We start from the raw sequence: 26,838 nt of genomic DNA, 5'->3' as shown, positions 1-26,838 counted from the left end.
TAATGGATGGACCAAGGACTCATACATAAGCAACCACTATTCTGCTCTTCTAGGGAGCCAGGGCCCCTGGAGTTGCTAGGAAGGGTTCAGAGACCCTCCTGAACAGACCACGAGCCACCAGTACTGGTTTATCACCTGGATCCTCACTGGGAGATGCAGAGTCTTGCCGCCCTCCCCACCGCTCCCCCGTCCCCAGACCTGCAGAATCTGAATCGGCACTTTCCTCAAAACCCCAAGTGACTTGCATGCACATTAAAGTCTGTGAAGCACCCATCTACACCACAGTATGTCAACCTTCTGAAACCCTGGGGCCCCTGGTGATCCACATAAAATGATGGCTTCCTTTTTCATGTGGTTTAAAATTTCAAAACAAAGTGAATACAAATAAATCAAAGGAATGGTTATTCAGAAGATGCTTTTTAAATTGCATGTATACCTCCCCTCCAGCTCTTTTCTAGAACATCAGATGCAGTACCACTCCCCGCCATTCAAGGGTCAGGGTTGGGGAAGGCACATCCCCACCTGAAGCATCACTGATCCACATGCAGAGCAACAGCCCCCTCAGTACAGGTGTGGCGGCAACTGTGGCTCTGAGAGGCGCAGCGCTAGAAGCACCAAATTCTACATGGATTCTTCTAGAAGCCAGAAGCTCAGTGCTTCTTGGAGCTGGGAGTCCCTTCCATGTCACCACCTGAGTGCCATCACCTCATGTCCGCTGTTGAGTCCTTTCCTCAGGCCTTTGACAAATGCCATCATTTCCCCAAAGGGTCTCCTTCCTCCAAGTAAACACCCCTGAGTCCTTCAGCTTCCATCCTGCAACATGAACACATCCCTCTTCATCCTGGTCATTCCCCTTTGAACCCACTCTGGTTTGTCGATATCCCTCTGCGGGTACAGGTGCATAGTAATAGAATTAAGCGTTTCCTTTTCTTCTACGCTGAACTTTGTATTAAATGAAAATGCATTCTTATTATAAAAATAACACCACTATATTGCTAAAAAATTTAAAGATTAAAAGTAATCTATAAGCGAGTCATCCTAATACCTGTATTATTAGCATGCTGTTATGTTTTCCTCCAATCGCTTTTACCTGTGTATATCTTCTTAAATAGTGGTATTTATAATGTACAGGCAATTCTATAGCCTGCCTTGCTTTTTTAACACCAATATTTTTTAATGCTGTAACAGATGACAACAGATAATCCTTAGCATCCCCTTCCAGTGTGTAATGGAGAAGTAAACTCAGTCTCCCAGCCTGGTTTGGCCAGTTCAAAAGAAAGGAGGACTCACTCAAACGGGGGTGTTGTATCGACCTAGAGGGGCAGGATGGGGAGAGAGATGGGAGGGAGTTTCAGAAGGGAGGGGATATATGTATACCTATGGCTGATTCATGTTGAGGTTTGACAGGAAACAGCAAAATTCTGTAAAGCAATTATCCTCCAATAAAAAATAAATTAATTAAAAGAAGAAGAAGAAGAAAGGACAGCTTCTCCCACTGATGATTCCAATGGCAGCCCCAACCTCACGCTTCATACTGTGTCCAGTGGGGACCAAGTCCCTTCAAGGTTTCATGAATGGAGCCCTCTCTGCTCCTCTGTCCCAGTGTTACCTATTTGGCAAGGGGGGGGGGCACCTAAATGCATAGGGTATTCATTCATTTATTTGTCCACTGAACAAATATTTGTTGAGACCACTCATATACAAAAAGTTCAGCAGGGATTATTTTGCAGTGGGGAGCAAGATGGTTCTGGTCTTCTGAGTTCATGGAGTGTCCACGGTGCACCTCAAAGAGGTGACAGAGCACAGGAAGAGAAAGGAACTGACATTCGGTGCAAACCCATTGCAGCCGGGCACTAGATGTGCATTCATTGGCTCATCTGTAACCAACAACTGTCCCATCTTACAGATGAGGGGGGAAAAAAAAGGTGCTTAGCAAAAATCACAGGCTAGATTCAAACCCAAGGACTGACTTCAAAACCCCTTCTGAGTTCCCTAAATTCACACTGAGAGGCTGTCGTTCTCTCCTGACCCTCCATGGGTTCCTACAATCTCATAAGGCCATTATGAGCCACTCCCAATCATTTGCTTCAATTATTTCACAAAACAGAATATCGCCTGATCTTGGGGGTGTGATTACATTTTTAGAAAGGAGGGGAAAGGGAACTTTTCTACAGAACCACATCAGCCAGGAGCACGATTTAGACAAAAGTGTAATTGAGAGACCTTATTTTTCAGCCAACCAGCTAGCAAACATTTGTGCAATTTAAACCTTTTCACAATCCACTTTGACAACCAAGTATCCAGGGGTCGACTCAGTCTGCTCCTTATCGCCACCAGACTGAAAATTCTACTTCCCCCTTCATAATTACTCCAGGCAATCAGCACCAACTGATCAATCAAACAAAGAAAATTGCAGGTTTGAAGCTTTAATTAAATCTATCCGGCACTATCTAATTAAAGAAAATCTTTACACTTCTGCATACTCCAAAATAGAACGAACTCGCTCCTTTGAGGTTGTACAAATAATTCGCCATGTCGAGGTCTTCACCTAGTTTATGTTGGAGGAAGACCACAGCAGAGAAAAGACAGTCATTCCATTCTCCTGTTCTTTTGGCCCAAGTTCAGGTAAATTCTAATATCAGTGGGGGGTTGGGAGCAATGGGAGAGGAATCAATCATATCTCTGGTCATTTCTCTCTCATCCATCGAGGCCTGTGAGGACGGATGACTCTGTGTTCCGGCTGCCTTTCTCCCATCTCCCACTGCACTGGTCACCTAGGCAGCTGAAGGACACTTCAGGGATAAAAAGCTGGGAACTTGGCTACCTCGTGGGCCACCTCGTGTTAACACAGTACTTATTTGCCATTTGGAAACTCAGCTTTCTCCTCTGTAAAATGGGGCCAAAAAAAGACACTCTGAGGATTGTTGAGAGAAGCAGAGTAACACAATGTGTCTGGGAAGCTTAAACAACCAGAACTAGCAAGAGCAATCCTCGTCACTCAGAGTGGATGATTCCAAACCTTGCCTTGGTTTACAATAACTCCTCTGGCATTTATTCCTCCACCTACCAAGGGCCTTGACAGCCTTCCTGCTTTCTGCAATTATCTGTGGACAGTGATGAATTCTTGTTATGACTGAAATAGAGCTAGACTCCTGGAGCCAGGATCTGTCACCTTTCCCTTTTGCTGGGTAGGGGTTATGTAAGCCTAAGTTACACTTAGCTGTGATGTGTTGCTGCAGGGCTTTGGAAAAGAGAGAAGTTGAATGTGCCTCTATCAACTGACCAGGGGAACACGAAGCCCCCCGACCACTCATCAAGAGCGCGTTGAGACAAAATAATCAAATTGGAAAGGTGGAGTCAAAGGTATACACTTCCTTCCTTGATTAGACTGTTTGATAAGACTGCCACTGCTTGTTAAGGGATGAGAGTTGCCATGGTGATAGGGAAGACTAAATCAGGAGGGGACAGGGAAGACCTCCCAAGGTGCAGAGGAGAATGCTGATATAAACTGATGGGCAGGATTTAAGACACTGCCCTGCCAGTCTCCAAGATGCTCAAGGACAACATGAGGTTTTATGACCTTACCAGCCAGAAACAGTCTACACTGATCTCACTGCCTTCATCGTGTTATCCTGGGAGCCTGAGTCAGTGCAGCTCTGGGGGACAGGTGCCATAAGCATGTGCCTATGTGTCTAACATGTCACTTGAAGCTATCAATGAATATGTTTCCTCTCCCTCAAACTTCCATAATAAAATCCGCTAGGCCCTGAGAAAGGAAACACATGTTAAGAAGCACAATGCAACACAACAGGTACCAGGGAGCCACCTAACGATAGGTGGAGACACCAAACTCATTTCAGGTTTTCACTCCAAAGTCACCTTCTTAGTGTGATAGCTTCCTTGGCCACCACTCGCACCTCACATGCTTCCTCTGATGTGCATTTCCTTCATGTGCTTATCTAAGTAACTTTCCAGATGAGTGGAATCTATAAGGCCAAAGGCAAAAACAACTGCACATGATTACTGTACTCTAGCTGAAACATTGTTTCCCATGGAATACAAGTTAACAATTCTGATATCACTCTACATCCTGGAATTGAACAATTCAGTCAATGGATGATAGATGGTGGGAACCAAGTGTCTCACTGTTGGAGTGGAAGGTTCCAGATAAGTAAAGCGAGGAGGCTAGAATGATCCATGTGGTACGAGACTATAGTTGGAGACTTCAATATGAACTCTCATTTAGCTGAACACAGATATAGATGATACATACACAAATATTTATAGATATGTGCATACACATGAGTTCAGATGCATACACATATTCCCTCTCTCTGTCAGCTGAGAGGGCCTAGAAGCAATGATACCTCACTAGTAATGAACACATCTAGCATCAGATCTTGGTTTCTAACATCAAGGATACAAAGTTCATTTCTTCAAAGAGCTTCGGTGAAACAATAACAGCAATAACAACATCAATGGCAAAAGCTCACAATGATGGGGAAATGTCAAAGGAAACAAGAAGAGTCAACTGAAAGAGTCCCCCATGGCCCAAAACTTTTCAGTTTGAGCAAACAAAATAAATAAATTAGTGTTGGATTATAACCCAATGTAAAAAATAAATATCCATCCATCCATCTGATATAAATAAATTAAGAAGTGTAGAAAAATAGATTTCTCCTGCAGAAAAATTCCAAATAATTTATGTAGCTACTCTGCCCTCAAGATGAAGCTGGCTCTCAACTCTGTCAGAGTGGGCTGCACACAGGAACTTCCTTCCAAAGAGGGCAGCACTTCACAGTGGAGAAGACTGACAATCTGAACTCAACCGGGTGATCAAGGCCAGCATCAACATAGATGAGCCATGTTGACAGCATGTCAACCTGAGATGATGTGATGAAAAGGGAGCCCTCCTTCCAAACACATTCCTCCAGTCTAATCATGAGAACATCAGACAAATCCCAGCTGAAGGACATTCTACACAGCATCTGACCAGTATTCCTCAAAGCTGTCAATCATCAAAAACAAGGAAAGGGGGCAAAACTGTCATGGCCAAGAAAGCCTAAGGAGACAGAAAGACTAAACATTATGTGGTTTCCTGGATGCAATCCTAGAACAGAACAAAGATGTTAGGTTAAAAACTAGTAAGGTTAAAGCATTAATCGTTCAATCATGTCTGACTCTTTGTGACCCTATCAACTGTAGCACACCAGGCCTCTCTGTCCATGGGATTCACCAGGCAAGAATACTGGAGTGGGTTGCCATTCCCTTCTCCAGGGGTTTTTCCTGACCCAGGGATCAAACCCAAGTCTCTTGCATTGCAGGCAGATTGTTTACCATCTGAGTAACCAGGGAAGTGATCCCTGGGTCGGGAAGATCCCTTGGAGAAGGGAATGACAACCCACTCCAATATTCTTGCTGGAGAATCTCATGGACAAAGGAGCCTAGTGGGCTATAGTTCAAGGAGTCGTACAGAGTTGGAGACGACTGAGTGACTAACACACCCTTCACTTATATTCCCTTATTATTTAGACAGAGATTCCTGAGAAATCTGTATGCAGCTCAAGAAGCAACAGTTAGAACCAGACACGGAACAACGGACTGGTTCCAAATTGGGAAAGGAATATGTCAAGGCTGTATATTGTCACCCTGCTTATTTAACTTATATACAGAGTAGAAAATGTGAAATGCTGGACTAGATGAAGCACAAGCTGGAATCAAGATTGCTGGGAGAAATATCAATAACCTCAGATATGCAGATGACACTACTTTTATGGCAGAAAGAGAAGAGGAACTAAAGAGCCTCTTGATGAAAGTGAAAGAGGAGAGTGAAAAAGCTGGCCTAAAACTCAGTATTCAAAAAACTAAGATCATGGCAACTGATCCCATCACTTCATGGAAAATAGATGGGGAAACAGTGGAAACAGTGATAGCCTTTACTTTCTTGGGTTCCAAAATCCCTGCAGATGGTGACTGCAGCCATGAAATTAAAAGACACTTGATCCTTGGAAGAAAAGCTATGACGAACCTAGATAGCATTTTAAAAAGCAGAGACATTACTTTATCAACAAAGGTCCGTCTTGTCAAAGCTATGCTTTTTCCAGTAGTCATGTATAGATGTGAGAATTGGACCATAAAGAAAGCTGAGCGCTAAAGAACTGATGCTTTTGAACTGTGGTGTTGGAGAAGACTCTTGAGAGTCCCTTGGACTGCAAAGAGATCAACCCTGAATATTCATTGGAAGGCCTGATGCTGAAGCTGAAGCTACAACACTTTGGCCACCTGATACGAAGAGCTGACTTATTGGAAAAGACCCTGATGCTGGGCAAGACTGAAGGCGGGAGGAGAAGGGGGCGACAGAGGATGAGATGGTTGGATAGCATCACTGACTCAATGGATGTAAGTTTGAGCCAACTCCAGGAGATGGTGAAGGCCAGGGAAGCCTGGCTTGCTGCAGCCCATGCAGTTGTAAAGAGTCAGACATCGCTGAGCAACTGAACGACGGCAACAAGGAGCAGGGAGCCTGGGCAGGGGGCTGCAGTGAGAATCAAGGCGAAAGGTGACGGTAGCCTGGATCGCTGTGGCGGCGGTGGAGGGAGTCGGGAGGGACGGGCTTTGGAGAGGACTAACATTGACCTGATGCTTACTATGTGCCCAGCATCTTCTGCACACTTTACGCCTGTAGGGGAGTTGAATCTTCACAACTTCCTTAAGGGTAGGCACTACTCTAATCCCAACTTTGTTGATATAGAAACTGAGACTCAGAGAGAAGTGACTCCCTCAGCATCTCACCACCATTAAAGAGGCAGAACTGGGACTCAAACCCAGGCAGGCCAGCTCCAAGGCCCCTTTCTTAACCACCACACCACACATGCATGCTCAGCTGGGGCTACAGGCAATAGGAGAGAGAGGACTATAAGCAGAACCACATTTGGTGCCAAGAAGACTCCACCAAGTCAAGAGCACAAATAAAGTTGCTTAAAAATACTGTATTTTATCAGTCAATGACCTAATTTTTAGGCACAAAGGCCAGACCACCAGAAGCTTCATTTCCCTGAAAGCAAGTATCAATTCTGGAAAGCTAATGGACACTGCTATCTAGAATCCTCACCTACCTCTAGGTTCTAAAATAAATTCTGAAATGCCAAGACTCAGAATTTGCAATGGCCAAGGAAGCACTAGCTACAGCGACAGATAAACCCTGGACTCTGGGAGGTTCAAGTGTGTACACAAGTTTATGTCTCACTTATGTAAAATCCAGTCAATCAGCAGTCAAGGGAGGGGGTGGGTCCTACTGCATAAGACCCACCAGGTATCCAGGCTTCCTACATCTGTTTTCAGGGAAAGAGACAGAGCAGATTACAAGGGAGCTTCTCTGGGCCATGCCAGGGACGGATACCATTAGTTCATCCACTTTCTACTGACCACTAAGGTGCCCAGCTCCACCTCAATGCAAAGGAGGCTGAGAAATATTGACCCAGTCTGGCAGCTGTTTCCCACAGACAGCACTGCCCAGTGGAAGAGAAGCAAGAATGATGGCAGACAGTTAGCCTTCTCTGCCACCCTGCTTAACAGGCCACTGGAAAATAAACCCTTCTGCCAAAGACAAATGGTGAAATTATTGAAAAAGCCAAGAGCAGTACCTGAATACGGCAGCAATAATCCAAGAAGATCAGGAGTATTTTATAGCCCTTCCACATACACTTCCAATATCACTCAATCACACAAGTTCAGCACTGGGAGAAGCTTTGGTGTTCTCTTGGACTTAAGTCCTCAATTTATAAGTCAGGAAAATGCAGCTGGTCCTGAGAAGGGATGGGACTTGGTGAAGGTCACAAGCACACCAGTGGCTGTGCTGGGCCAGACCCCATGTCTCCTCATCCCAGTTCTCACTAACAGTGGCTCTCTGTTCACTAAGAGACTAAGAATTGGTTTTTCTTTTATGTTTACTTTAAGTGAATGAGGAGCTCAGTGCTTGGGAGATGCTTACTTGGGTACCATTTCTGCTGACCAATGGAGTAAATGCTAAAATTACCAAACCTGCCTCTCCCTGAGGACAACATCCCAGGGTTACCAGGGAGCCTTGTACCTTGATTTCTGCTGTCCCAAAGGTTCAGGGAATGAGCTGAGGATACAGAAGGGGATACACTCCTATCTCAGCAACACCCCTATTGGCCACCAGTTGCAAGAGACAGGCAAAGGAGGGTCAGAGGGAAACCAGCTCCATTCTGGGGTAAACTCACGTCTTTGACAACACCTGGTGACACTGTGGGCGGGACTGATCATGGGGAGGGATGCAGGCAGCACAGCTTTTTGGTCCAAGACTCGGGCTGCATGGGGCCTTGCGTTCTGGCTGCTCCTAAATAGCAGACTTGGCGAATGAGCAAGGCAAGGCTTTGCCACAAGAATTCACTTTGACCTTGAACCACAGGGCCCTACTGTGAAGGGAGAGATTGCTCAGGACCCCGACACTGCTGCCCACCTGGCTTTGTATATCACCCGCGCCAACACCTCCCCCACCACGTCTGCCCAAACCCACCCTCTGGCATCAGGTGATAGAGCACACGGCTGCCCACGGGTCAACGCAGACCCTGCTCGCTCCCTTCTGCAGCCCCCTCAGCCTTGATGTGGTTGTACAGACCTGTGTGACTGTGTGCTTTAAAAAGCATTTTCTTTTTATTGAAGTGTAATTGCTTTACAAGGTTGTGTTAGCAAAGTGAATCAGCTATATGTATACATAGATCCCCTCTTTTCTGGATTCCCTTCCTATCTAGGTCACCACAGAGCACTGAGTTAGTTCCCTGAGCTATAGAGTAGATTCTCATTAGGTATCTATTTTATGCAAAGTATCACTGTAGATAATATGAGCTTTTGAATACATCTCCCCCAAGGCACATAGCCTCTTTGAGACTCGGCTTCCTTCAAATGGAAAAAATGGATAAGAAAAAAATGGATAAAAATGGAAGTGATAATTCTTACCTGTGGGAAAATTATGAAGACTGAATAAGCGGTGGGACTTCAAGCACTTGGCACACAACAAGTAAATGTTCCAACCACTCTGATCCTCCTCTTTGTCCACCTAAGTCATTAGAGCTCATCGTCCAGGGAGATAAACAGAATGCTCCCCCCAATGTTTTACAGTGTTTCTTGGGCCAGTATTGCTCCCCAGCTGTCTGGGCCCATAAGAGGGGTCAGCGGTATCACCGGGGGCCTTAGCAGGTCCCCCAAAGCTGGCCTGGGGAAAGGTCATGTACCAAACCAACTGTGGTGACCCAGAAAGACAGGCGGCTGCCCTGTTCCAGGCAGCCCCGTCCGGTAGCATTCGTAGGCCTTGGCCTCTGCACACTTCAGCTGACTCCATATTAATCAGACATAACTTCTTCGATTAAATGTGAAGCTCCTACCAACAGGTTTGCCTCTGGATGGCAAATTTGCCCGCATTTAGGATGAATCAGACATATTTACTTTTCAGATGTTAGGGGTTTGATAAAATCCATAATGCCTTTGGCCTCAAGCCCTCTTCCTATTAATTATTAAACCCTTGTGTGTTTCGAGGGTAATTGAATCCATGTTTCTAATTAGTTTACACTTAATTCATCAGAACAATTTTTAAGGGGCTGATGGATGTCCCAATAAGCCTCATGGGCAGTTTAATGAATCTTTATTTAAAAAGAAATTGGACACACACCAACCTGCTAACAGCAGTGACCTCCAGGGAGCAGGGCTGGGACAGGGCCTGGGAAAGGAGGCACTTGTGTTTTTTCATTCTATACACTGCAGTACAGCTTGACTTCTTCTTTTTTTTAAGTACTGAGTTCCTGTTACTTTTACTATTTTAAAGAAACTGCTTAAAAAAGGAAAACAGAATGAATTTTTTAAAGGGAAGTGGAGTGAATGCAAATGAGCCCCAAGCAGTCAGATGGCATTTGGACATGGAAAAGGAAGCCTGGCTTCTGGTTCTAGGAGACTTGTGGTCCCTTCCTCCACTAGCCACTCACATTTACTTAACCTCTGCAAAGAGAATGAATACTACTCAACTCATGGGGTGTTGCTGAATTATTACATATGATGTGTAATGACTGTTTAGGACCTTTAGGTATGTCCCCACTTCCATCCTGTGAGCTCCCCAGCATGCATACAGGGCTCCTGGGGATCCGGGCTGGCCACACCCCAACCTCCCCACAACACTCCACCCCTAGCGAATTCTCTGCATCTTGCCTTTCTCTTGATTTTGCCTTGACTTGAGCACATGTTATTCTCTTGACTTCAAACAGTCTCCCCACTCCTCCTTCCATGCCCTATTAGGGGATCCTTATCTCCAAAGGCCATTCATTCATTCACTCCATAAATATTTGTTGAGTGCCTCCTATGGGTCAGGCCCTGGAGATGCAGGGGAGAATAAGACAAACAGTCTCTCTAGCCAAGGAGCCTACAATCTTGTGAGGGAAATGGGCAGAAATCTAAGACGCACACAGCATGCACATATAAAGCCATGAAGGACAGACACACAGTAATCTGAGGGATATCACAAGAGGGTTGGATCGAATTGAGAAGTAGGGGTGTCACAGAGGATTCCCCAGGTGAGAAAGCGACAAATGAGTTGAGATACGAAAAATGAGTGAGCATTAACTCAGCAAAGGGGGTAGAAGCAGGGCTGGCATCCCAGGCCCACAGATCAGGGCCTACAAGCATCTCCCCACGACTACGTACATCAGGTTCCCCAGCCATAGCCTTCTGGACTGCCTTCGCCTGTTTATTTATCTGTTTCCTCAAAGAGACTGTAAGTTGCTTGAAAGCAGAGGCTGTCTTGTTAACTGTTGTATCTCCGACACCTGGTGTTCCTGGTAGGCATTCAATAAATGTTGAAGAAATGACAAGTGAATGAACGTGTCTAGCATGGTAGCTGGCCCACAAGAGGTGCGTGGTGTCATCACTTCTTCTTTCTCCTTTCCAGTATCCTTCCTCTGCTTTAATCTTAAACAGGAATGCTCCCTCATCCCCATGGGTCCCCCCAGCCACCTCCTGACCACAAGAACACATTCTCAAGGCATTCTGGGGACAGGATCCTCCAAGGACAACCGTATCGGCGCACAGGCACACTTTTTAAGATATCCAGTAGGCAGGTCCTTTAGGGGGCCTCTGCTGCAACACACAGTCATAAGAAGACAGTAAATCTGGCAAATTTGTGGACTTTTTACAACTTCCAAACAGGTGTCTAATGCTGGTTGAGTGAAATTTGCAGCAAGTCCCAAACGACTAAAACTGCATTCTACCTTAGGCGGATGACAGAATGTGTATTGCCAGCAACGGGGGGGAAACCAGTTGCTGTGTTTCCCAAAACCTGAGCCCAAATGTCTAAATTAAGGGATGCTTAGCTGTGCTTAACCGGTGCAGTCATCACCGGTGCCCTATAAATCCTCCAACACACAGTGATGTAGTTTATTAGCAGCAGCTCCATAGATTACATTTGCTCATGTTCCATTAGAAAACTTCATTCCACATTAAACTGCAATGCAATAGGATGTCTGCCAGTACAGAAGGGCCATCTAATTGTGCAAAAGCAGAGATGTGGGGATTGTTTCAGTAATTCATCCAGGCAGGGCTGACACTGCATCATCTAGGCGGCTCTTGGTTCTTTTCTTGCTAATTTCTAAACTCCTACAGGCTCCTCAGACTTCAGGACCAGTTCCTACTCCCATTTCCCACCCTGATCCATTATGAGAAGAATCTGATCAGCTTCTATTGTAAATTTAATTTCAAGCAGCCAGACGCTGCCTTCTGGCACCCTGGGATGCTGCTTGTGAATAGCTCCAGATGAAATGTGAGATGCTTTCAAGAAGATGGCTGTGAACTCCTGGTGGAGAAAGGGAGTTGTTGGGAGATGAATGACATCTGCATATAGAACAAGCTGTGTGCGGTGTGCCTATTGGCACCTCTTCATTAGCGATGCTAGCAGCAGCTGTCAGTACATAGAATCACTTTAGAGTTCCCCATTTTGCAGAGGAGGAAACTGAGGCCCAGACGGGTTGACTTACTTGCCCAAAATCACTGACACAGAAAGAGGATTCGCACCCACGTACGTCTGATGCTAAAAGTCTTAACTCCTCCTTAAATGCTTACCTTGGGATTTCTCAGCCTCAACACCACTGGTATTTGTGGCTGCCTTGTGCATGGTAGCCCTTAAGAGTTTCTCTGGCCTTGACCCACCAGATGGCCCCTCTCCAGCTGTAACAACCAGAGATGTCTCCAGGCACTGCCAAATGTTCCCTTGGGGTCCAAATCACCTTCAGTTGAAAATCACTGTTCTACCTCGTGTCTTACACATTTATTGGGTTTGCGTGTGTGTGTTTGCTTAGTTGTATTTTCTAATTTTTTTCTACCAACTTACAAGTATTTCTTTTGTTTACATCTCATCACAATTTAAAGCAGTTTACACACATTATTTAATGAAATCCTTATCAACCAACCTACGAAGTAGATACCGATACACTCACTTCATGAATGAGAATACTGAGGATGAGAGTCAAAGTGACCTGTCTATGCCAAGCAGCTAGCAAGGAGCTGGAATTCACTTTTTGCATGCACAAGATATATATTTTACTGCATGGCTTGGCCACAGCCAACTGTGGTAGAAGGCTTGATTCCCAGCCTCCAGGAGCTTGACTTTAACCAGGAAGGAAGTTTGCTGCTCACAACACAACCCATGAGCTAGCAGCTAGAGAAAGACAAGTATAAAGAGGATTCAGAATTGGGGTGGGAAGGTGACTCCAGCCTTTTGCTGGAATGCATCCATAAACAGAGTGAAAATAATTGAGAGAAAGTAAGGGAAGAAAAGAGAAACGCATTAAAATGCACAAAGGGCAGAATTATGAAACTTACGCCTATCAAACCTGAGACAGAAAACCCCAAGCAATGCAGAGAGAACCGTGCTGCAGGCTTCTTGCCAGTCCCCCAGGCCCACTGCTGGGCTACCGTGGGATCAGCAATGCCACCCACAACGAGTGACTTCCCTTGAGCCCAGTCTCTCCTTCAATGTCCGTCCTCCACATCTGCAGCCCCCCGTGTAAACAGTCTAATGGGTGGGCCACAGAGGAATTGTCAAGACAGGCACCAAAGTGCTCTAGCGCAGTCTGAGTTCCTAAGAGCAGAAGGCCAGAGAAGGGTGCAAATAATGTGTATGGGCACTACCAATCTACAGCAGGTGATTCACAACAACGCCCCTGTGAGGCGGGTCAGTGTTGCCACCACTTTGTAGGTGAGGCTCAGAGAAGCCAAACCTGGCACCAGTCATGGCACAAATAAATGTAGAGGCCAGCTGGGTATAAATCTGGGCCCGTCACCACTGAACCCTCTGTCTCCCAGGAAAACACAGTGAGAGAGGTGACCTAACTGCTCTGCTAGACGAATGAAGACAAACAATGCACAAAAAATCCTCGCTTCTCCCGGGATGCCATGAGAACACATTTTCCTGGAGATTGGATTTCACATTAGGCTGATCTGGCTTGCTTTCTGTGTCTGAACCAGACACTGCAGAGATATCCTCTACCCCTTCCTTTTTCATACTCCCAGTATACAATCCCTACAAATCCACCCTTAACTCTGAGGACCACACTTTCCCGTAGCATCATACAAACCCATGCCTTCTTTTCTATTCATTATTCTAGCTCAGGTTACCATTGTCTCTTGCCCGACCTGGATGTCACCAGTCTGGCTGCCAAACCAATGCATTTTCCACACTGCAGCCAGACCATGCCAAAACCCTCCATGTAAAGACCTTCATTTGAAGGGCATCTACCAAATACCTACAGCCAATATCACACTTAAAAGGTGAAAGGTAGACTATTTTAAGATCAAGAACAAGGTAGGGATGTCCACCCTCACCACTTCTATTCAATATTGTATTGAATATTGGATGTGTTCAACATTCTATCTAATGCAATTAAGCATAAATAAATAAATAGCATCCAGATTGAAAAGGAAGAACTAAAACTGTTTTTATCCACAATTATTAAAAAAAAGCTATCAGCAAGGTCATGGGATACAAGATCAATATACAAACATCAATTGTATTTCTACATATTAACAATGAATCATCCAAAAATAAAATAATTCTATTCACAATAGCAAATCAAAAAGAATAAAAATCTTAGAGATTTCCAGTTCAAGATGGAGAGCCAAGACAATATGTTAAACTGTCCTTCAATCTGACCTCCTCTAAGTTGTCAAGGAAATAGTCCAAGGTATATGAAAAGAAAGACTATATACCTCCACGTGGAAGCTAGGAAAAAGAGATGGACACCCACATGCTGCAAACTCTAAGGAATTTCTACAAGATGTAGTGCTGGTGAGACCTAAGAAAGAGGCTCACTAGCTCACTAGACAAGATGGTGACAGAGAAACACAGCTTAAAATGTGTTCTCAAGAAGTACATTTAACCATCAGTGGAATAAAAATCAGGGACAAGGCAAAGAAAACTTGTGCTTAAAGATGGAGAAATGGAAAAGATAGTAAGGAAGCTTAAAAACAGAAGTGTTAGATATTATACAAGAACAAATAAAACAATTATCAACAAAAAGTGTCAGTGAATTAAACTTTTCTGTTAAAGAATAAAAATTCTTATGAAAGATTTCAAAACAAAAATCTAAGAGATACATAAAACAATGATATATAAATATTAAAATAGAGGAATTGGCAGATGGTTGATAAATGCAAACCTAAAATAAAAGTGGCAATACTTGTATCACAGTAGAATTTAAGGCAAAAAGGGGGGGATAAATATAACTTTTATATTGGGAGAATTATAATTGACTCTGAATATCTGCTACTTAAAAATACTGACATGCTAAAGACTATATATCAAAATATATAACCTTAGAAATAAATAATCAAAATAAAAACTTAGAAATAAAAGGAGAAATTGATAAAAAAAAAAACAGTGAAAATGTTAAGAGAATCAGTTGCACTTAGGCAATAAATAAGAAACCAGAAAAACTAAGCAATATTAATAACATGAATTTCTTCAGCCTTCCACCATAGAATACCATAGAATACATGTTCCTTTCAAATACTCAGAATGTTTACCAAAAATGATCTTATACTGAGAGAAAAAAGTCAAAAATTCTCTAAAATAGAAACCATAATCTGAACATAAAGCAGTATAATTTGATAATAACAAGTATAAAAATATTACTTGGAAATTTTGATGGAAAAAAAAACCCTAGAGTCAAGGAAGGAACAAAACTGCAATTAGAGACTATTTCTAAAATAACAACTATCCATCAAAATTTATAGGATATGGTCAAAGTTGTGCTTAGAGAAAAATGTCTCTTAATGTTTTTAATATCAGACAAGAAGTAACGGAACTAATTCAATGCACGAAAACAACAAAAGAGCAACACCAGCCTAAGGTAAGTGGGAGAGAAAGATGAAGAAAGATAAAAGCAGAAATCAATAAGTTGGGCAATAGGAAAGGAATAAAATTGATAGCCCTAGAGTTGGAACTTTAAAAAGACCAATAAAATAGGCAAATTTCTGGCAAGACTAATTGAGTAAAAAAAGAAGAAAATGCAAATGTACAAACCAGATGCAAGAATGGGGGTATGATCCCATATAGTGGTGTGGAGGGAGAAAAGTTGTCTGCTGCTGCTGCTCAGTCACTTCAGTCCTGTCCGACTCTATGCGACCCCATAGATGGCAGCCCATGAGGCTCCCCTGTCCCTGGGATCTTCCAGGCAAGAACACTGGAGTGGGTTGCCATTTCCTTCTCCAATGCGTGAAAGTGAAGTCGCTCAGTCATGTCCGACTCTTAGCGTCCCCATGGACTGCAGCCTACCAAGCTCCTCTGCCCATGGGATTTTCCAGGCAAGAGTACTGGAGTGGGGTGCCATAGCCTTCCTCGGAAAAGTTGTCTAGGAAAACCATATACAGTGATAGTGTGGAGGGAGAAAAGTTGTCTAGGAAAACCATATGCAGTGAAAATGAACCGAAGCGAGCACAGGAGGATGACAACAGGGATGAGGAGCCAGGGCAGGGACGACCTTGTGAAGGTACCAACCCCAGGAGCCTCCTCCTCAATCATGCTGGTTGGTCAGAGAGGACTGTGCCCTGGCTGGAAACACATCCAGGTCCTTGCCAGGACAGCCCTTAGGTCCTGGAAACCCCCACCCTTTCCTGCCAGAGTCATCCCCACCTCTGGGGGTCTTCTACATTTCATTCGCAGAGCCAGAGAACCCAAATGTCAGAAAATAGAGCTTTGATCACCCACGAGTGCATCCTGTTTCAAGAGTAAAGAAAGCTGGAAGAACTTCAGGATGCTGAATCTGCCTCCAGCCATTTGTATACCAACCAACCACTCCATTGGCCTGATCTGATTTTCTTCTTTTTTTATTTTTTAATATTTATTTGCTTTTATTTATTTGTTTGGCTGCACTGGGTCTTAGTTGCATCTCCAGTTGTGGCATGTGGGATCTTGGTCCCCAACCAGGGATCAAACCCAGATCTCCTGCACTGGGAGTACAGAGTCTTAGCCACTGAACTGCCAGGGAAGTTCCCGATCTGACCATCTTTCAAACCTTCCCTGAGAGTCTATGTGGGTGCCCCACCGATGGGATCACCTGAGCTCAGCATCCAATAGTCCAGGCTCCCGGTTTTCAGCTCTGTCCAGTCCCAGTCTCCTAATTCTATATCTCCAGCCCTGCCCAATGTCCTTGAACTCTAAACTCACACATTCAAGTCCAGGCCTACCTACCCTTTGCCCCCGACCCCTGCGATCAGCAGGTAACCTCCACAAAGACAGTGGCTTTGTTTTGCCCACGGCTGTGTCCCCAGCACTAGGGCCAGTGTCTGGAACACAGTAGGTGCTCATGAAATATTTGTGGAATGAATGAGTGGAGAGGACTCCAGTCTCTTCACCCAAGTTCAGTGAACACCTACTGTGTGCTAACTCCTATGGAATGTCAAGGGTGGATGGACAAGCCTGGTCTCGTCAGGAAGGACACTGAGTCAGGGGAGCCCCAGAGGCCCACCCCTGTGGCAGGCCTGGTGGCCTCACCTCTGCACTGCCCTGAGAGGGCTGGGAGTGAGCAAGAGGGCTGGCACTGTCCTGGGGATGCTGTCTGTGACTCTTCTCCAAGAGCATCTTAAACAAAGCCTTAAGGTTAGGGACTTGGCAGGGAACCTCGCATCCTTGCACTGCCAATTAGCATCCTGACCTCCCCAGGGCTTGGCTGGCATGCCATTGATTCTCTGTCTCCCTGGGAGCCCAATGTCCTTTGGGCAGAACCAGGAGGAGTCTTGTGAGGGAGCACGGCAGGCCACCAGGTCAACAAAACCTGGAAAGCTGTGACTGTGGAGCCTCGACCTTTATCCCACCAAAGTCTGCTCTTTCTGCAGAGGTGGTGCTCTCCCTCCCTGTCTTCCTCCTTGATATGAACTCTCCCCTCGGGAACCAGTTCAGGGGTACCAGAAAGCAGTCTCGTCCTCACCATAGTTTTCTCTTCCATCACCTGTGATGGGTTCTAAAAAAGTGGGAACTTCTTAAATTCTCCATTCTATACCCAGAGTCAAAGCCACACAAATCCAAGGCCATTTCCAACAAAGTATTGATGGTTTTCCAACATAGGATGCAAGACATAGTCGCTACTAGCCTTCAACTCATACCTGCTGGGTCCAAGGGACGTATGTCTTGCATATGCATGCAAAATCAGTTTCAACAGAAAGACTTGAATTGCTCTCTATGTTTTCTATCTAGTCTTCCCAAATGCCCTACTCATCCATCTGACTACTGAGAACCTCTAAGTGGGAGAAAGGAATTGGGGACTATAAAGAAAGAGAAATTGAGGGCAGGCCTCATAAGAACAGAGGTCTTTGTTGACTACCGTTCACCCAGGCTGGTTCTTCCCCCTAGTCAGCTTGGCTCAGGCCCAGCTGCTGGCCACGGGCAGGAGGGGGTGGTACCTGGTTCGCAGGTTCTCTGGCTGGGGTGGCCCATCAAACACCGACAGGACGTCGAAGTCCTCCTCCAGGGCAAAGGACTGGAACACAAGCTGGATCCGGTGCTGGTCCTCTGCGGTGATGGTCCACGTGCAGTTGGCGTAATTGGGGTAGCCATACGGGAACCCCGGGCTCTCAACGGTGCCATTGGGACCCTGCAGTTGGAAGGTGCAGTTCTGGCCTGGGAGAGAGAAAGGGAGCCGTTCAGTATGGCCAGGAGAACTCTGAGACTCTGCCAGAGGGATGGGCGCAACGTGTTAGATGATCATGAAACCCCTTTTCCAGGTTCTCCCTCCGGACCAGCCCATGCTCACTGTGTTGGGGCGGGGGGGGGGAGTGGGATGACTGACCCCGAGTGCAAGCTAGATTGCACTGTGCCCTGTCCAGCTGATAAAATGAGCATCGCTGGACTCAAGCCCCAGAACGATTCGGTGAGACAGGAAACAAGGCTCAGAGAGTCTGAACTAAAAGCCAGCAGACCAGACAGAACTTCCTCTTTACAACACTAAATGCCAGAAAGATGATTTCAAATGTTCTCCATTTTCCATGGTCCCTTGACCCTCCAGTCCCTCTGCTCAGCTCCCACCCTCTCTTCCCATCTCCACAGAAAATAAAAGCCATCAGTGGGGATGCCATTGTTGTCTTCCCGATTCCACCCCACCCATCCAGCCCACCCTACGTGGTCTTTCTGCCTCCTGCAGATGAACCAGCCCTTCTTCCATCTAAAGACATTCGCTCATGCCCTTTGCATCCTATCTCTCCCTAATCTTCATGAACCTTATACATGTTTCTCTCTCAAGTATATTACATGTGTTCAGTTGTCTCCTCTCCACCGGAACTTCCCTGTTTCAAATGTGCTCAAGAATCTACGACTAAGAAAGCAACTCCCCATTCCACTCCTCTTCTCCCTCCAGCCCTGTCTCTCTCTTCTCCTTCACAGCCTAATTTTTAGAAAACACAATCTGTCTATTCTTTCTGTCTCCATTTCCTTCCTATTTTCTGATCCTATTGATCCATCTGAACAGATCCACTAAAGTCACCGATGGGTCCAGCGGATACTGTTTAGTCCTCATTTCAACAGACCTCTCTCTCAGCTGCCTCTAACACTGTTGCTCACCCCTCCCTTCTGGAAATGCCCCTCTCAGAGCAAAGCATCTCAGACTACACTGAGCATGAGCACCGCCTGGGGGGGCCTGGCTCACGTAGATTTGGATGGGGAACTCATCTACCTGGAGCCCTGGTGATGCAATGATGCTTTGCACAGCGTGGTCTCCAGCTTCCGCCCACATCACTCACTTGCCATCTTCGCCCCCACTGAGCTTTCTCCAGCTCCTTTCCAGGGTCCGTGTTGGGGTCTCTCCCCCTTTCTATTCTAGAGGATTTTCCCTCTTGTGCACTGATGACTCACAGCTTCACACTCCATGTCAGACCTCCCTCTGAGCTCCAGACCTGACATCTCCTTTGGGAGATGCAGGCTCACGATGTCCTCCACCCACCCTTTCCTGACGCTTTCCTCTTCCTCACAGCCCCATGGACAACCTATCACCCTGTCTCTATCTCCATTTCCCTTGACCCCACAGCATCTCTCCCCTAGACCACCATAATAACCACCTACTAACTGGTCGACCACATGTACCCTGGTTCAACATTTACACTACAGCCGGGGACATCTTTTCGAAAGAGAAATCAAATCAGGTCACCTCCCCTTCCCCTCACCAACATCAAACCTCCCATAGTTCATCACTGTTCTTCAGTAGGGAAAAATTACTTGTAGACCTATGAGGGTCTCTGCATGGTTTGACCCTTAATGACCTCTTAGCCTTGTATCCACACTAGCTTTCCAGCCAAATCCCACCCCTCTAAAGAACTTGAATAGATATTTCTCCAAAGAAGATATGTATGCAGAAGGCCAACAGGTACTTGAAAAGATGCTCATCATCACTAGTCATTAAGGAAATGCAAATTGAAACCACAATGAGGTATCACTTCATACCTGTTAGAATGACCATCATCAAAAAGATAAAAGATGACAAATACTGGCAGGGACATAGAGTAAAGAAAACCTGTGTGCACTGTTGGTGGGAATGTAAATTGGTACAGCCACTACAGAAAACAGTATGAAGGATCCTCAAAAAATTAAGATTAGAACTACCACATGATGCAGCAATTCCACTTCTGGGAATACATCCAAATGTATCAAAAGCACTAACTCGAGAAGATATCTGCACCTCCATGTTCGTAGAAGCATTATTTACAATAAAAAAAGACATGGAAACAATCTAAATGTCCATTGACGGAGAATGGATAAATTATTTGTGAGATATACACAGAGGAATATTCAGTTCAGTTCAGTTCAGTCCAGTCGCTCAGTCATGTCCGACTCTTTGCGACCCCATGAGTGTGCAGCACTCCAGGCCTCCCTGTCCATCACTAGCTCCCGGAGTTTACCCAAACTCATGTCCATTGAGTCAGTGATGCCATCCAACCACCTCATCCTCTGTTAGAGGAATATTACTCAGCCATTAAAATAAGGAAATGCTAACATTTGCAACAACATGAATGGACCTTGAAGGCATTATGCTAAATGAAATAAGTCAGAAAGAAAAAGATAAATACTGTATGCTATTACTTATATGTGGAATCTAAAGAAACAAACAAACCCCTCCAAAAAACAAATTCATAGAAAAACAGATTAGACTTGTGGTTATCAGAGGCATGGGGTGGGGAAGGGAAATTGTAGGAAGGTGGTCAAAAAGTACAAACTTCCGCTTATAAAATAAATAACTACAAGGGATGTGATGTACAACAGAATGACTATGGTAACACTGCTGTAAGATAGACAGGTGAATTGTTAAAAGAGTAGATCCTAAGAGTTCTCATCACAAAGAGAACAGCTTTTTATTTCCCCTTTCTTGTTTTCTCCTTTTGTTCTTGTTCTGTATGAGAAAATGGACATTAGCTGAACTTATGTGGTAATCATTTCACAACATACATCTATCAAATCATCATGCCATATGCCTTAAATGTACATGGTGGTATGTGTCAATTATATTCTCAACACATCTGGTAGAAAACAAACGCCCCACCCTTCCCAGTCCTTTGCACTGATCACACTCTCACTGCCACAGGACCTTTGCATATGCTGTCCTCTCTTCCTAGAATACTCTTCCTGTCCTCCCTGGCCTATTTTCTTTCAGCTCCCAGTCAAGGGTCTCTCCTTGACTAGTTCAAACCCTCTATGATATGCTTTCCTGACACCACCACCTCTCCTTGGCAGCACTTATCATAGAAGCAAAGGCCCATGCTCCCATGTGACACATTCATAAGTATCCGTCTTCTTGCCAGGCTGTAAGCTTCATAAGACAGACCTAACTTGAGTTTTCCCATATTTGAATCCATACCCCAAGCTCAGTGCCAGACACATGTTAAGTTCTCAATAATTTAATATGGTGCTTGTACTTAGTGAGTGTTTGGCTAGACACTCTTCTGAGAACTTTACACATACTAACTTGTTTAATCCTCACAACAGCCCTAGAAGGTAGATACTGTACATATCATCTCCATTTTACAGATGAAGAACTAAAGCAAAGAGAAATGAAAGAAGGGAGCCCAAGTCACCCCATTACTCAGAGACAGGATTTAAATGTCAGCAGTCCACTCCAGGTCCACTGTCTCAAATACTGAGTTGATGAAAAAGTTCATTTGGATTTTTCTATAACATGAAAAATCCAAACAAACTTTTTGGCCAATCCAATATAATGCTGATAAATTAACTCACCACTAATTTTTTTTAAAGCCTACTTTAGGGATTAACTAACAAAGGGCAGTTAATCTCTAAAATGACTTTAATATTGAAAAATCTCTTTTAATACAAAAGAGGGATAACACAAAGTATCCCATTTTAAAGGGGGAAAAAAGCTAAAGTCTTCTGAATAAATGCTAAATGAACATTTAATAAAATTAGACATGTAACCCTGATTAAAGTAAGCATTTAGAAGTAGGAGAAAGGCTACTTCCTTAGCATTACAGAGCATCCATTTCAAAATAATAACCTACATCCTACTTACAGTGAAACATCTGATTAAGATCAGGAATGAGATAAAAATGCTACTATCACCTCCGAGATTTCATGCCTTATTAGAAGAGCTCATCCATATGAGGCAAGAAAAAGAAATGAAAAAAGAGCAAGCAAAAATATGGCTTGCAGATGATGTATTAATATACCCAGAAAACCCAGGAGAATCAATTAGAAAGCTATTAGAACTAATAAAAAATTTCAATAAAGTAGCCAAACACAAAATAAGTAAACGAAATCAATGACATTTCCATATGTCAGTGACAGATAAAAAATAAAGAAACAAGGTCTTATTTATGATAACTACAAAATGCATATAGTGAATGGAAATAAACTTAAATGGGCAGTCCCTATACAAAAATAACTTTTAGAGAAGGATAAAAAAAATTTGAATAATTGGAGAGACATATGTAATCTTGAGTGGAAGACTAACTTCCGAAAGGTTAATTTGGAATATTAACCTTCTGAAAAGTTATTGAAAAGTTAATTTATAAGCTTAATGCAATTCTGATCAAAAGCCCAATGACCTGCTTTAAATTTAGTAAAAAAGATACCTAAGTTTAACTGGAAGAAATAGACAGTCACAGACAATGGATATTTTTTGAAAAGGTGTAAAAAAGTAGTATTCTCATTCTACAAGATACTAAACAGAATCACCAAATGATGCTTATGAAAATAGCATGAAGGTGGCCCAAGAGTGGACAGGCAGAACATGAAACGGCATTATAGGAATAGCCTTAAATAGACACAGAAATTAAAATATGTATAAGACAGCATTAAAAATCAATGAGAAAAGAAAACCATTTTACAAGGTCAACTAATTAAGTGTTTGAGAAAAGAATTAAGTTATCTCAATTCATACCATATAGCAAACTAAGTTTTTTTTAAAAAAGTAAAAAACTAATAAGAAGGAAATGTGCACAAATAATTATCTGACTGATTTTTCTGAATGTAAGAGCTGTGGAAGATACTACAAGATTGATAGTTTATACAAAAAGTATGTGTAGGTCAAAAATAGAAACAAAAGCAAAAGCCACAGAAAAAGACAGAAAAGTAATATATTTAATACAGAAAGAACTATTACTAACAAGCAGAAAAACAACAATCACTATAGTTGAAAAGTTGGATAGGGTCTTGAATAAGTTAGTTCACAAGGAAGACATAAGCAGTCCAGAAACCAGAAAAATATTCAGCTCCAATAATAACGAAATAAAGCTCCTAGCTCTGCAACTTTCCCTTGGTTCACGTTCCTGAATTTCACCCCATGGGCACCAGATCTACTCAGCTCACCCCTCTAAAACCTGTCTGTGATGTCCTTGCACTACGTCACTCATTCATTCATTCCTCTAGGTTAGACCCTGGGATGGGTCATGGGGCCTGGATCACAAACCAAACATAAGCAAATACTTTCACGTGGCAGTACTGTGCTACAAGGGTGCTCAGAACGGTCCTCGAGTATAGACCCCACAGGGGTCACACGTTGAGGACCACCCTCATTCGTGTCCCAGACAACCATTGAAACCATCCTTCACTACTGTCCCCAGCATCCCACTCAGACCTGTGTGGGTCTACAGTTTCTAGTTCAGAATTTGCGTATGACCAACACGTCCTGTGGCGGAGAAAGAAATCGGGGGTTGGGGGAAGAGGTTCAGAACAGAGCCCGCGGGAACACTTTCCATGCACGGGGACAAGAGAGGTGACAGAGTGGGAGGCAGGGGTGCAGGCAGAACGGTGGGACGAGAACCAGAGGTCACGCCTAGATAGGAGAAGGTGACTCAGTGTATGGAGCATCACAGAGAAACTGAGGGGAGGGTCTGGGAGGAGGTCACTCGGTTTGATGTCAAATGGTCCCTCTGGAAGTACGGATGCTGAGAGTGGGCGCTCTGTCTTGGTTTCTGCTGCACCCCCAGTGCCTAGAACTCAATAAGTGTTTGCTGAATGGGTACATGAATTTCAGCAAAGACAGGTGGCAGGTGACACAGGGGACAGAGGCCAGGCTGTAATAAGTAAAGGCAAGACCAGCTGGTGAGAAGGCAGGGGCCATTACATTTAAACAACAATGTATAATAATGTATGTACGTGTTAGTTGCTCAGTCATCTCTGACTCTTTGCGACCCCATAGACCATAGCTCACCAGACTCCTCTGTCCATAGGATTCTCCAGGCAATTGGAGTGGGGAGCCATTCCCCTTCTCCAGAGCATCTTCCCCACCCCAGGGATCGAACCCAGGTCTCCTGCACTGCAGGCAGATTCTTTACTGTCTGAGGCACCAGGAAAACCCCATACCTTTTGCTCATTATAGAAAACTTGGAAAATAGAGACAGGGATTTAAAAAGAGGAAACATCACCATCTCACCTCCCTCTCAGAGGCAACTGTTGTTAATATTTTCTTTCTTTTGCTAGATTTTTCCATGCATATTTCACATCATTGAGACAGTACTGTATATTTAATTCTGTGGGCTCTTTTTTTCAGTGAATTATTCTTCAGTCTTTAGTTACAGAAGTCAGTGTCACTTGTAATATGCATGGCTATGCATAAATGCAACACCAAGATGTGTGAAGACAAAAAGGCCCCCAGTCGCTCTCCTTTCTACCCATCCCAAAGCTACCAAAGTTAACAGGCAGGTAACTCTCTCTACAACCTTCTCATTCCTCATGCAAACAAATGGACACATTCTGAGAGAATTTTTATTATTTTGTTTTAAAGATGAAATCGTAGTTGTGTTCATTTCTCTGCAACCTGCTTTCTCATTTAACAATACATCGGGGACACCTTCCAGGTCAGTAGATCCGTATCTAACTGATTTTTTATATAAATGTGTAATATTCCACGGCCTGGATGTATCTCAATGTATTCAACCACTCCCCTGCTGATGGCCATTCAGGTCATTTCTCGGCTTTCTTTTGCAACAATTCAGTAAACATTATAACATGAGCTTTTCCCCCAAGATATTGAATCTGTTCACCAACAGCATTTTAAATGGATGTGCCACATTCCAGTATATAGTTATACTAGAATTTACTCAACCATTCTCCTAGTCTCAAACACTGAAATTGTTTCTGGATAATTTTTTCCATTATAAATAAGACCTGGCCTCTTAGTAAAATCTGGTGACAGCATGCTGGTCAGTGCAGTGGAAAATGCTTTTCCATGGCCAGAGTCCCAGAACGAATGTTCACTTATGCGGTAACTGCATCCAGCTTCGGTTTCAGGGATGGGGGTCGCCATCCATAGGAGACAGGCTGACTTCTGTGGAAGGCGCTGCTGGAGCTGGTCAGACAGGGCTGGAAGCCAGACTCATTTGGAAGTTTCCCTGGAGTTAAACGTTGGTTAGTGAGTTGACAAAGTTATAACCCACAGTGGCCACTCCAGATGGATAGGCTAGTAGAGTGGGAGGGCATGGCAAAAGGGCCTTCACGTCGAGAAGGTGCTGAATTTCATCCAAGGAAAGGACTACCTCTTCTTAACGTCTGGTGACCTGCTCTAGAGACAGGACCACTGCTATGGACTTTCATCCAAGGAGATCATGCTTCTCTTTCTCAGGAAGAAGCATGGGTTGCCTTCTCCCACCCCTACCTCCTCCTAGTCAACGCAGCTACCAGACATAGCCAAGACCTGCCTGGGCTTCAAGGACAATCCTGGAGAACATGCATTTGTTTTTGGACAATTTCCCTAGATAGATGCACAGACTGCCAAAAATGCAGGTTCCCGGGTCAAAGGGTAGGAATATTTCTGCAGCTTTAGCTCTGGATCACACAAATACTTTCAAGAAAGCATGCACTAATTATGTTATGGTTTTTTAAGTTAAAGTATTTATTTATATTATCACAAATAACAAGCTCTGTTATATTTAACCCTTTCATTTTTATTTTATTTATTTTTGGCCACTCTAGGCAGCCTGTGGGGGCTTTCCAGGTGGCGCTGGTGGTAAAGAATCTGCCTGCCAATGCAGGAGACACAAGAGACGCAGCTTCCATCTCTGGGTCTGAAAGATCCCCTGGAGAAGGAAATGGCAACCCACTCCCATATTCTTGCCTGGGAAATTCCATGGATAGAGGAGCATGGCAGGCTACAGTCCATGGGGCCGTAAAGAGTCAAACAAGACTGACCACTCACACACACACACACACACACACACACACAAAGCATGTGGGATTAGTTCCCAGACCAAGGATCCAACCCTTGTCCCCAACATTGGAAGCAAGGAGACAACCACTGGACTACCAAGAAAGTCCCCGCCAGTGATATTTTTAACAGCCATGTCTAGGCAAGCCTATCTTACTATATGTTTATCAACACTGTGTATTATCTTACCGAAAAGTTTTTACCTACTTGATAGATGCCAAAAGATGCTCTCTTGTCCTATTTAGCATCTATCTCCTTATCATTCAGATTCAACATCCTTTCAACTTTCCTCAGTAAATTTAATTCTTCCCTTGAGGAATCAAAGCACCTGTGGTGTGCTTTTCTGCTTCATTTAGATTTTTCACATAGAATAAAATGTTTGGTTTCTATGAGCACTCACATTTATCTGTCTTTTCCTTGGTAATGTGTTTTTCTTTATTGACATTTAGAAAGATTTCTCTCTGGCTTCTCATTCTATGCAGCATAAAAGCCAAAGTCCTCGCCACAACTCAAAGCCCTACCTGAAGGGCCACCTGGCTACCCGTTGACCCGCCCTCCTATCTCTCATCCCTTTGTGCTGGTGATCAGCCATGCTGCCTAAGCCCATCTCATGCCACCCTGGGACCTTGCATCTGCTCGACCTTTA

General features: G+C 44.1%; 1 protein-coding gene across 2 annotated transcripts in view; it reads right to left on the bottom strand.

Annotated features, from left to right (window-relative positions):
- CSMD2 (CUB and Sushi multiple domains 2) overlaps positions 1 to 26,838 on the bottom strand; it is a 679,919-nt gene that overhangs the window by 587,965 nt on the left and 65,116 nt on the right. For both annotated transcript variants that reach the window (XM_043461986.1, XM_043461987.1), the window contains exon 2: positions 17,956 to 18,172. In XM_043461986.1, coding sequence (XP_043317921.1) covers positions 17,956 to 18,172 — 217 coding nt within the window. The remainder of the gene's footprint in view (positions 1 to 17,955; positions 18,173 to 26,838) is intronic.

Source organism: Cervus canadensis, chromosome 2 (assembly GCF_019320065.1).
Source record: "Cervus canadensis isolate Bull #8, Minnesota chromosome 2, ASM1932006v1, whole genome shotgun sequence".
NCBI lineage: Eukaryota > Metazoa > Chordata > Mammalia > Artiodactyla > Cervidae > Cervus > Cervus canadensis.
This window is presented reverse-complemented; position numbering and strand designations above follow the sequence as displayed.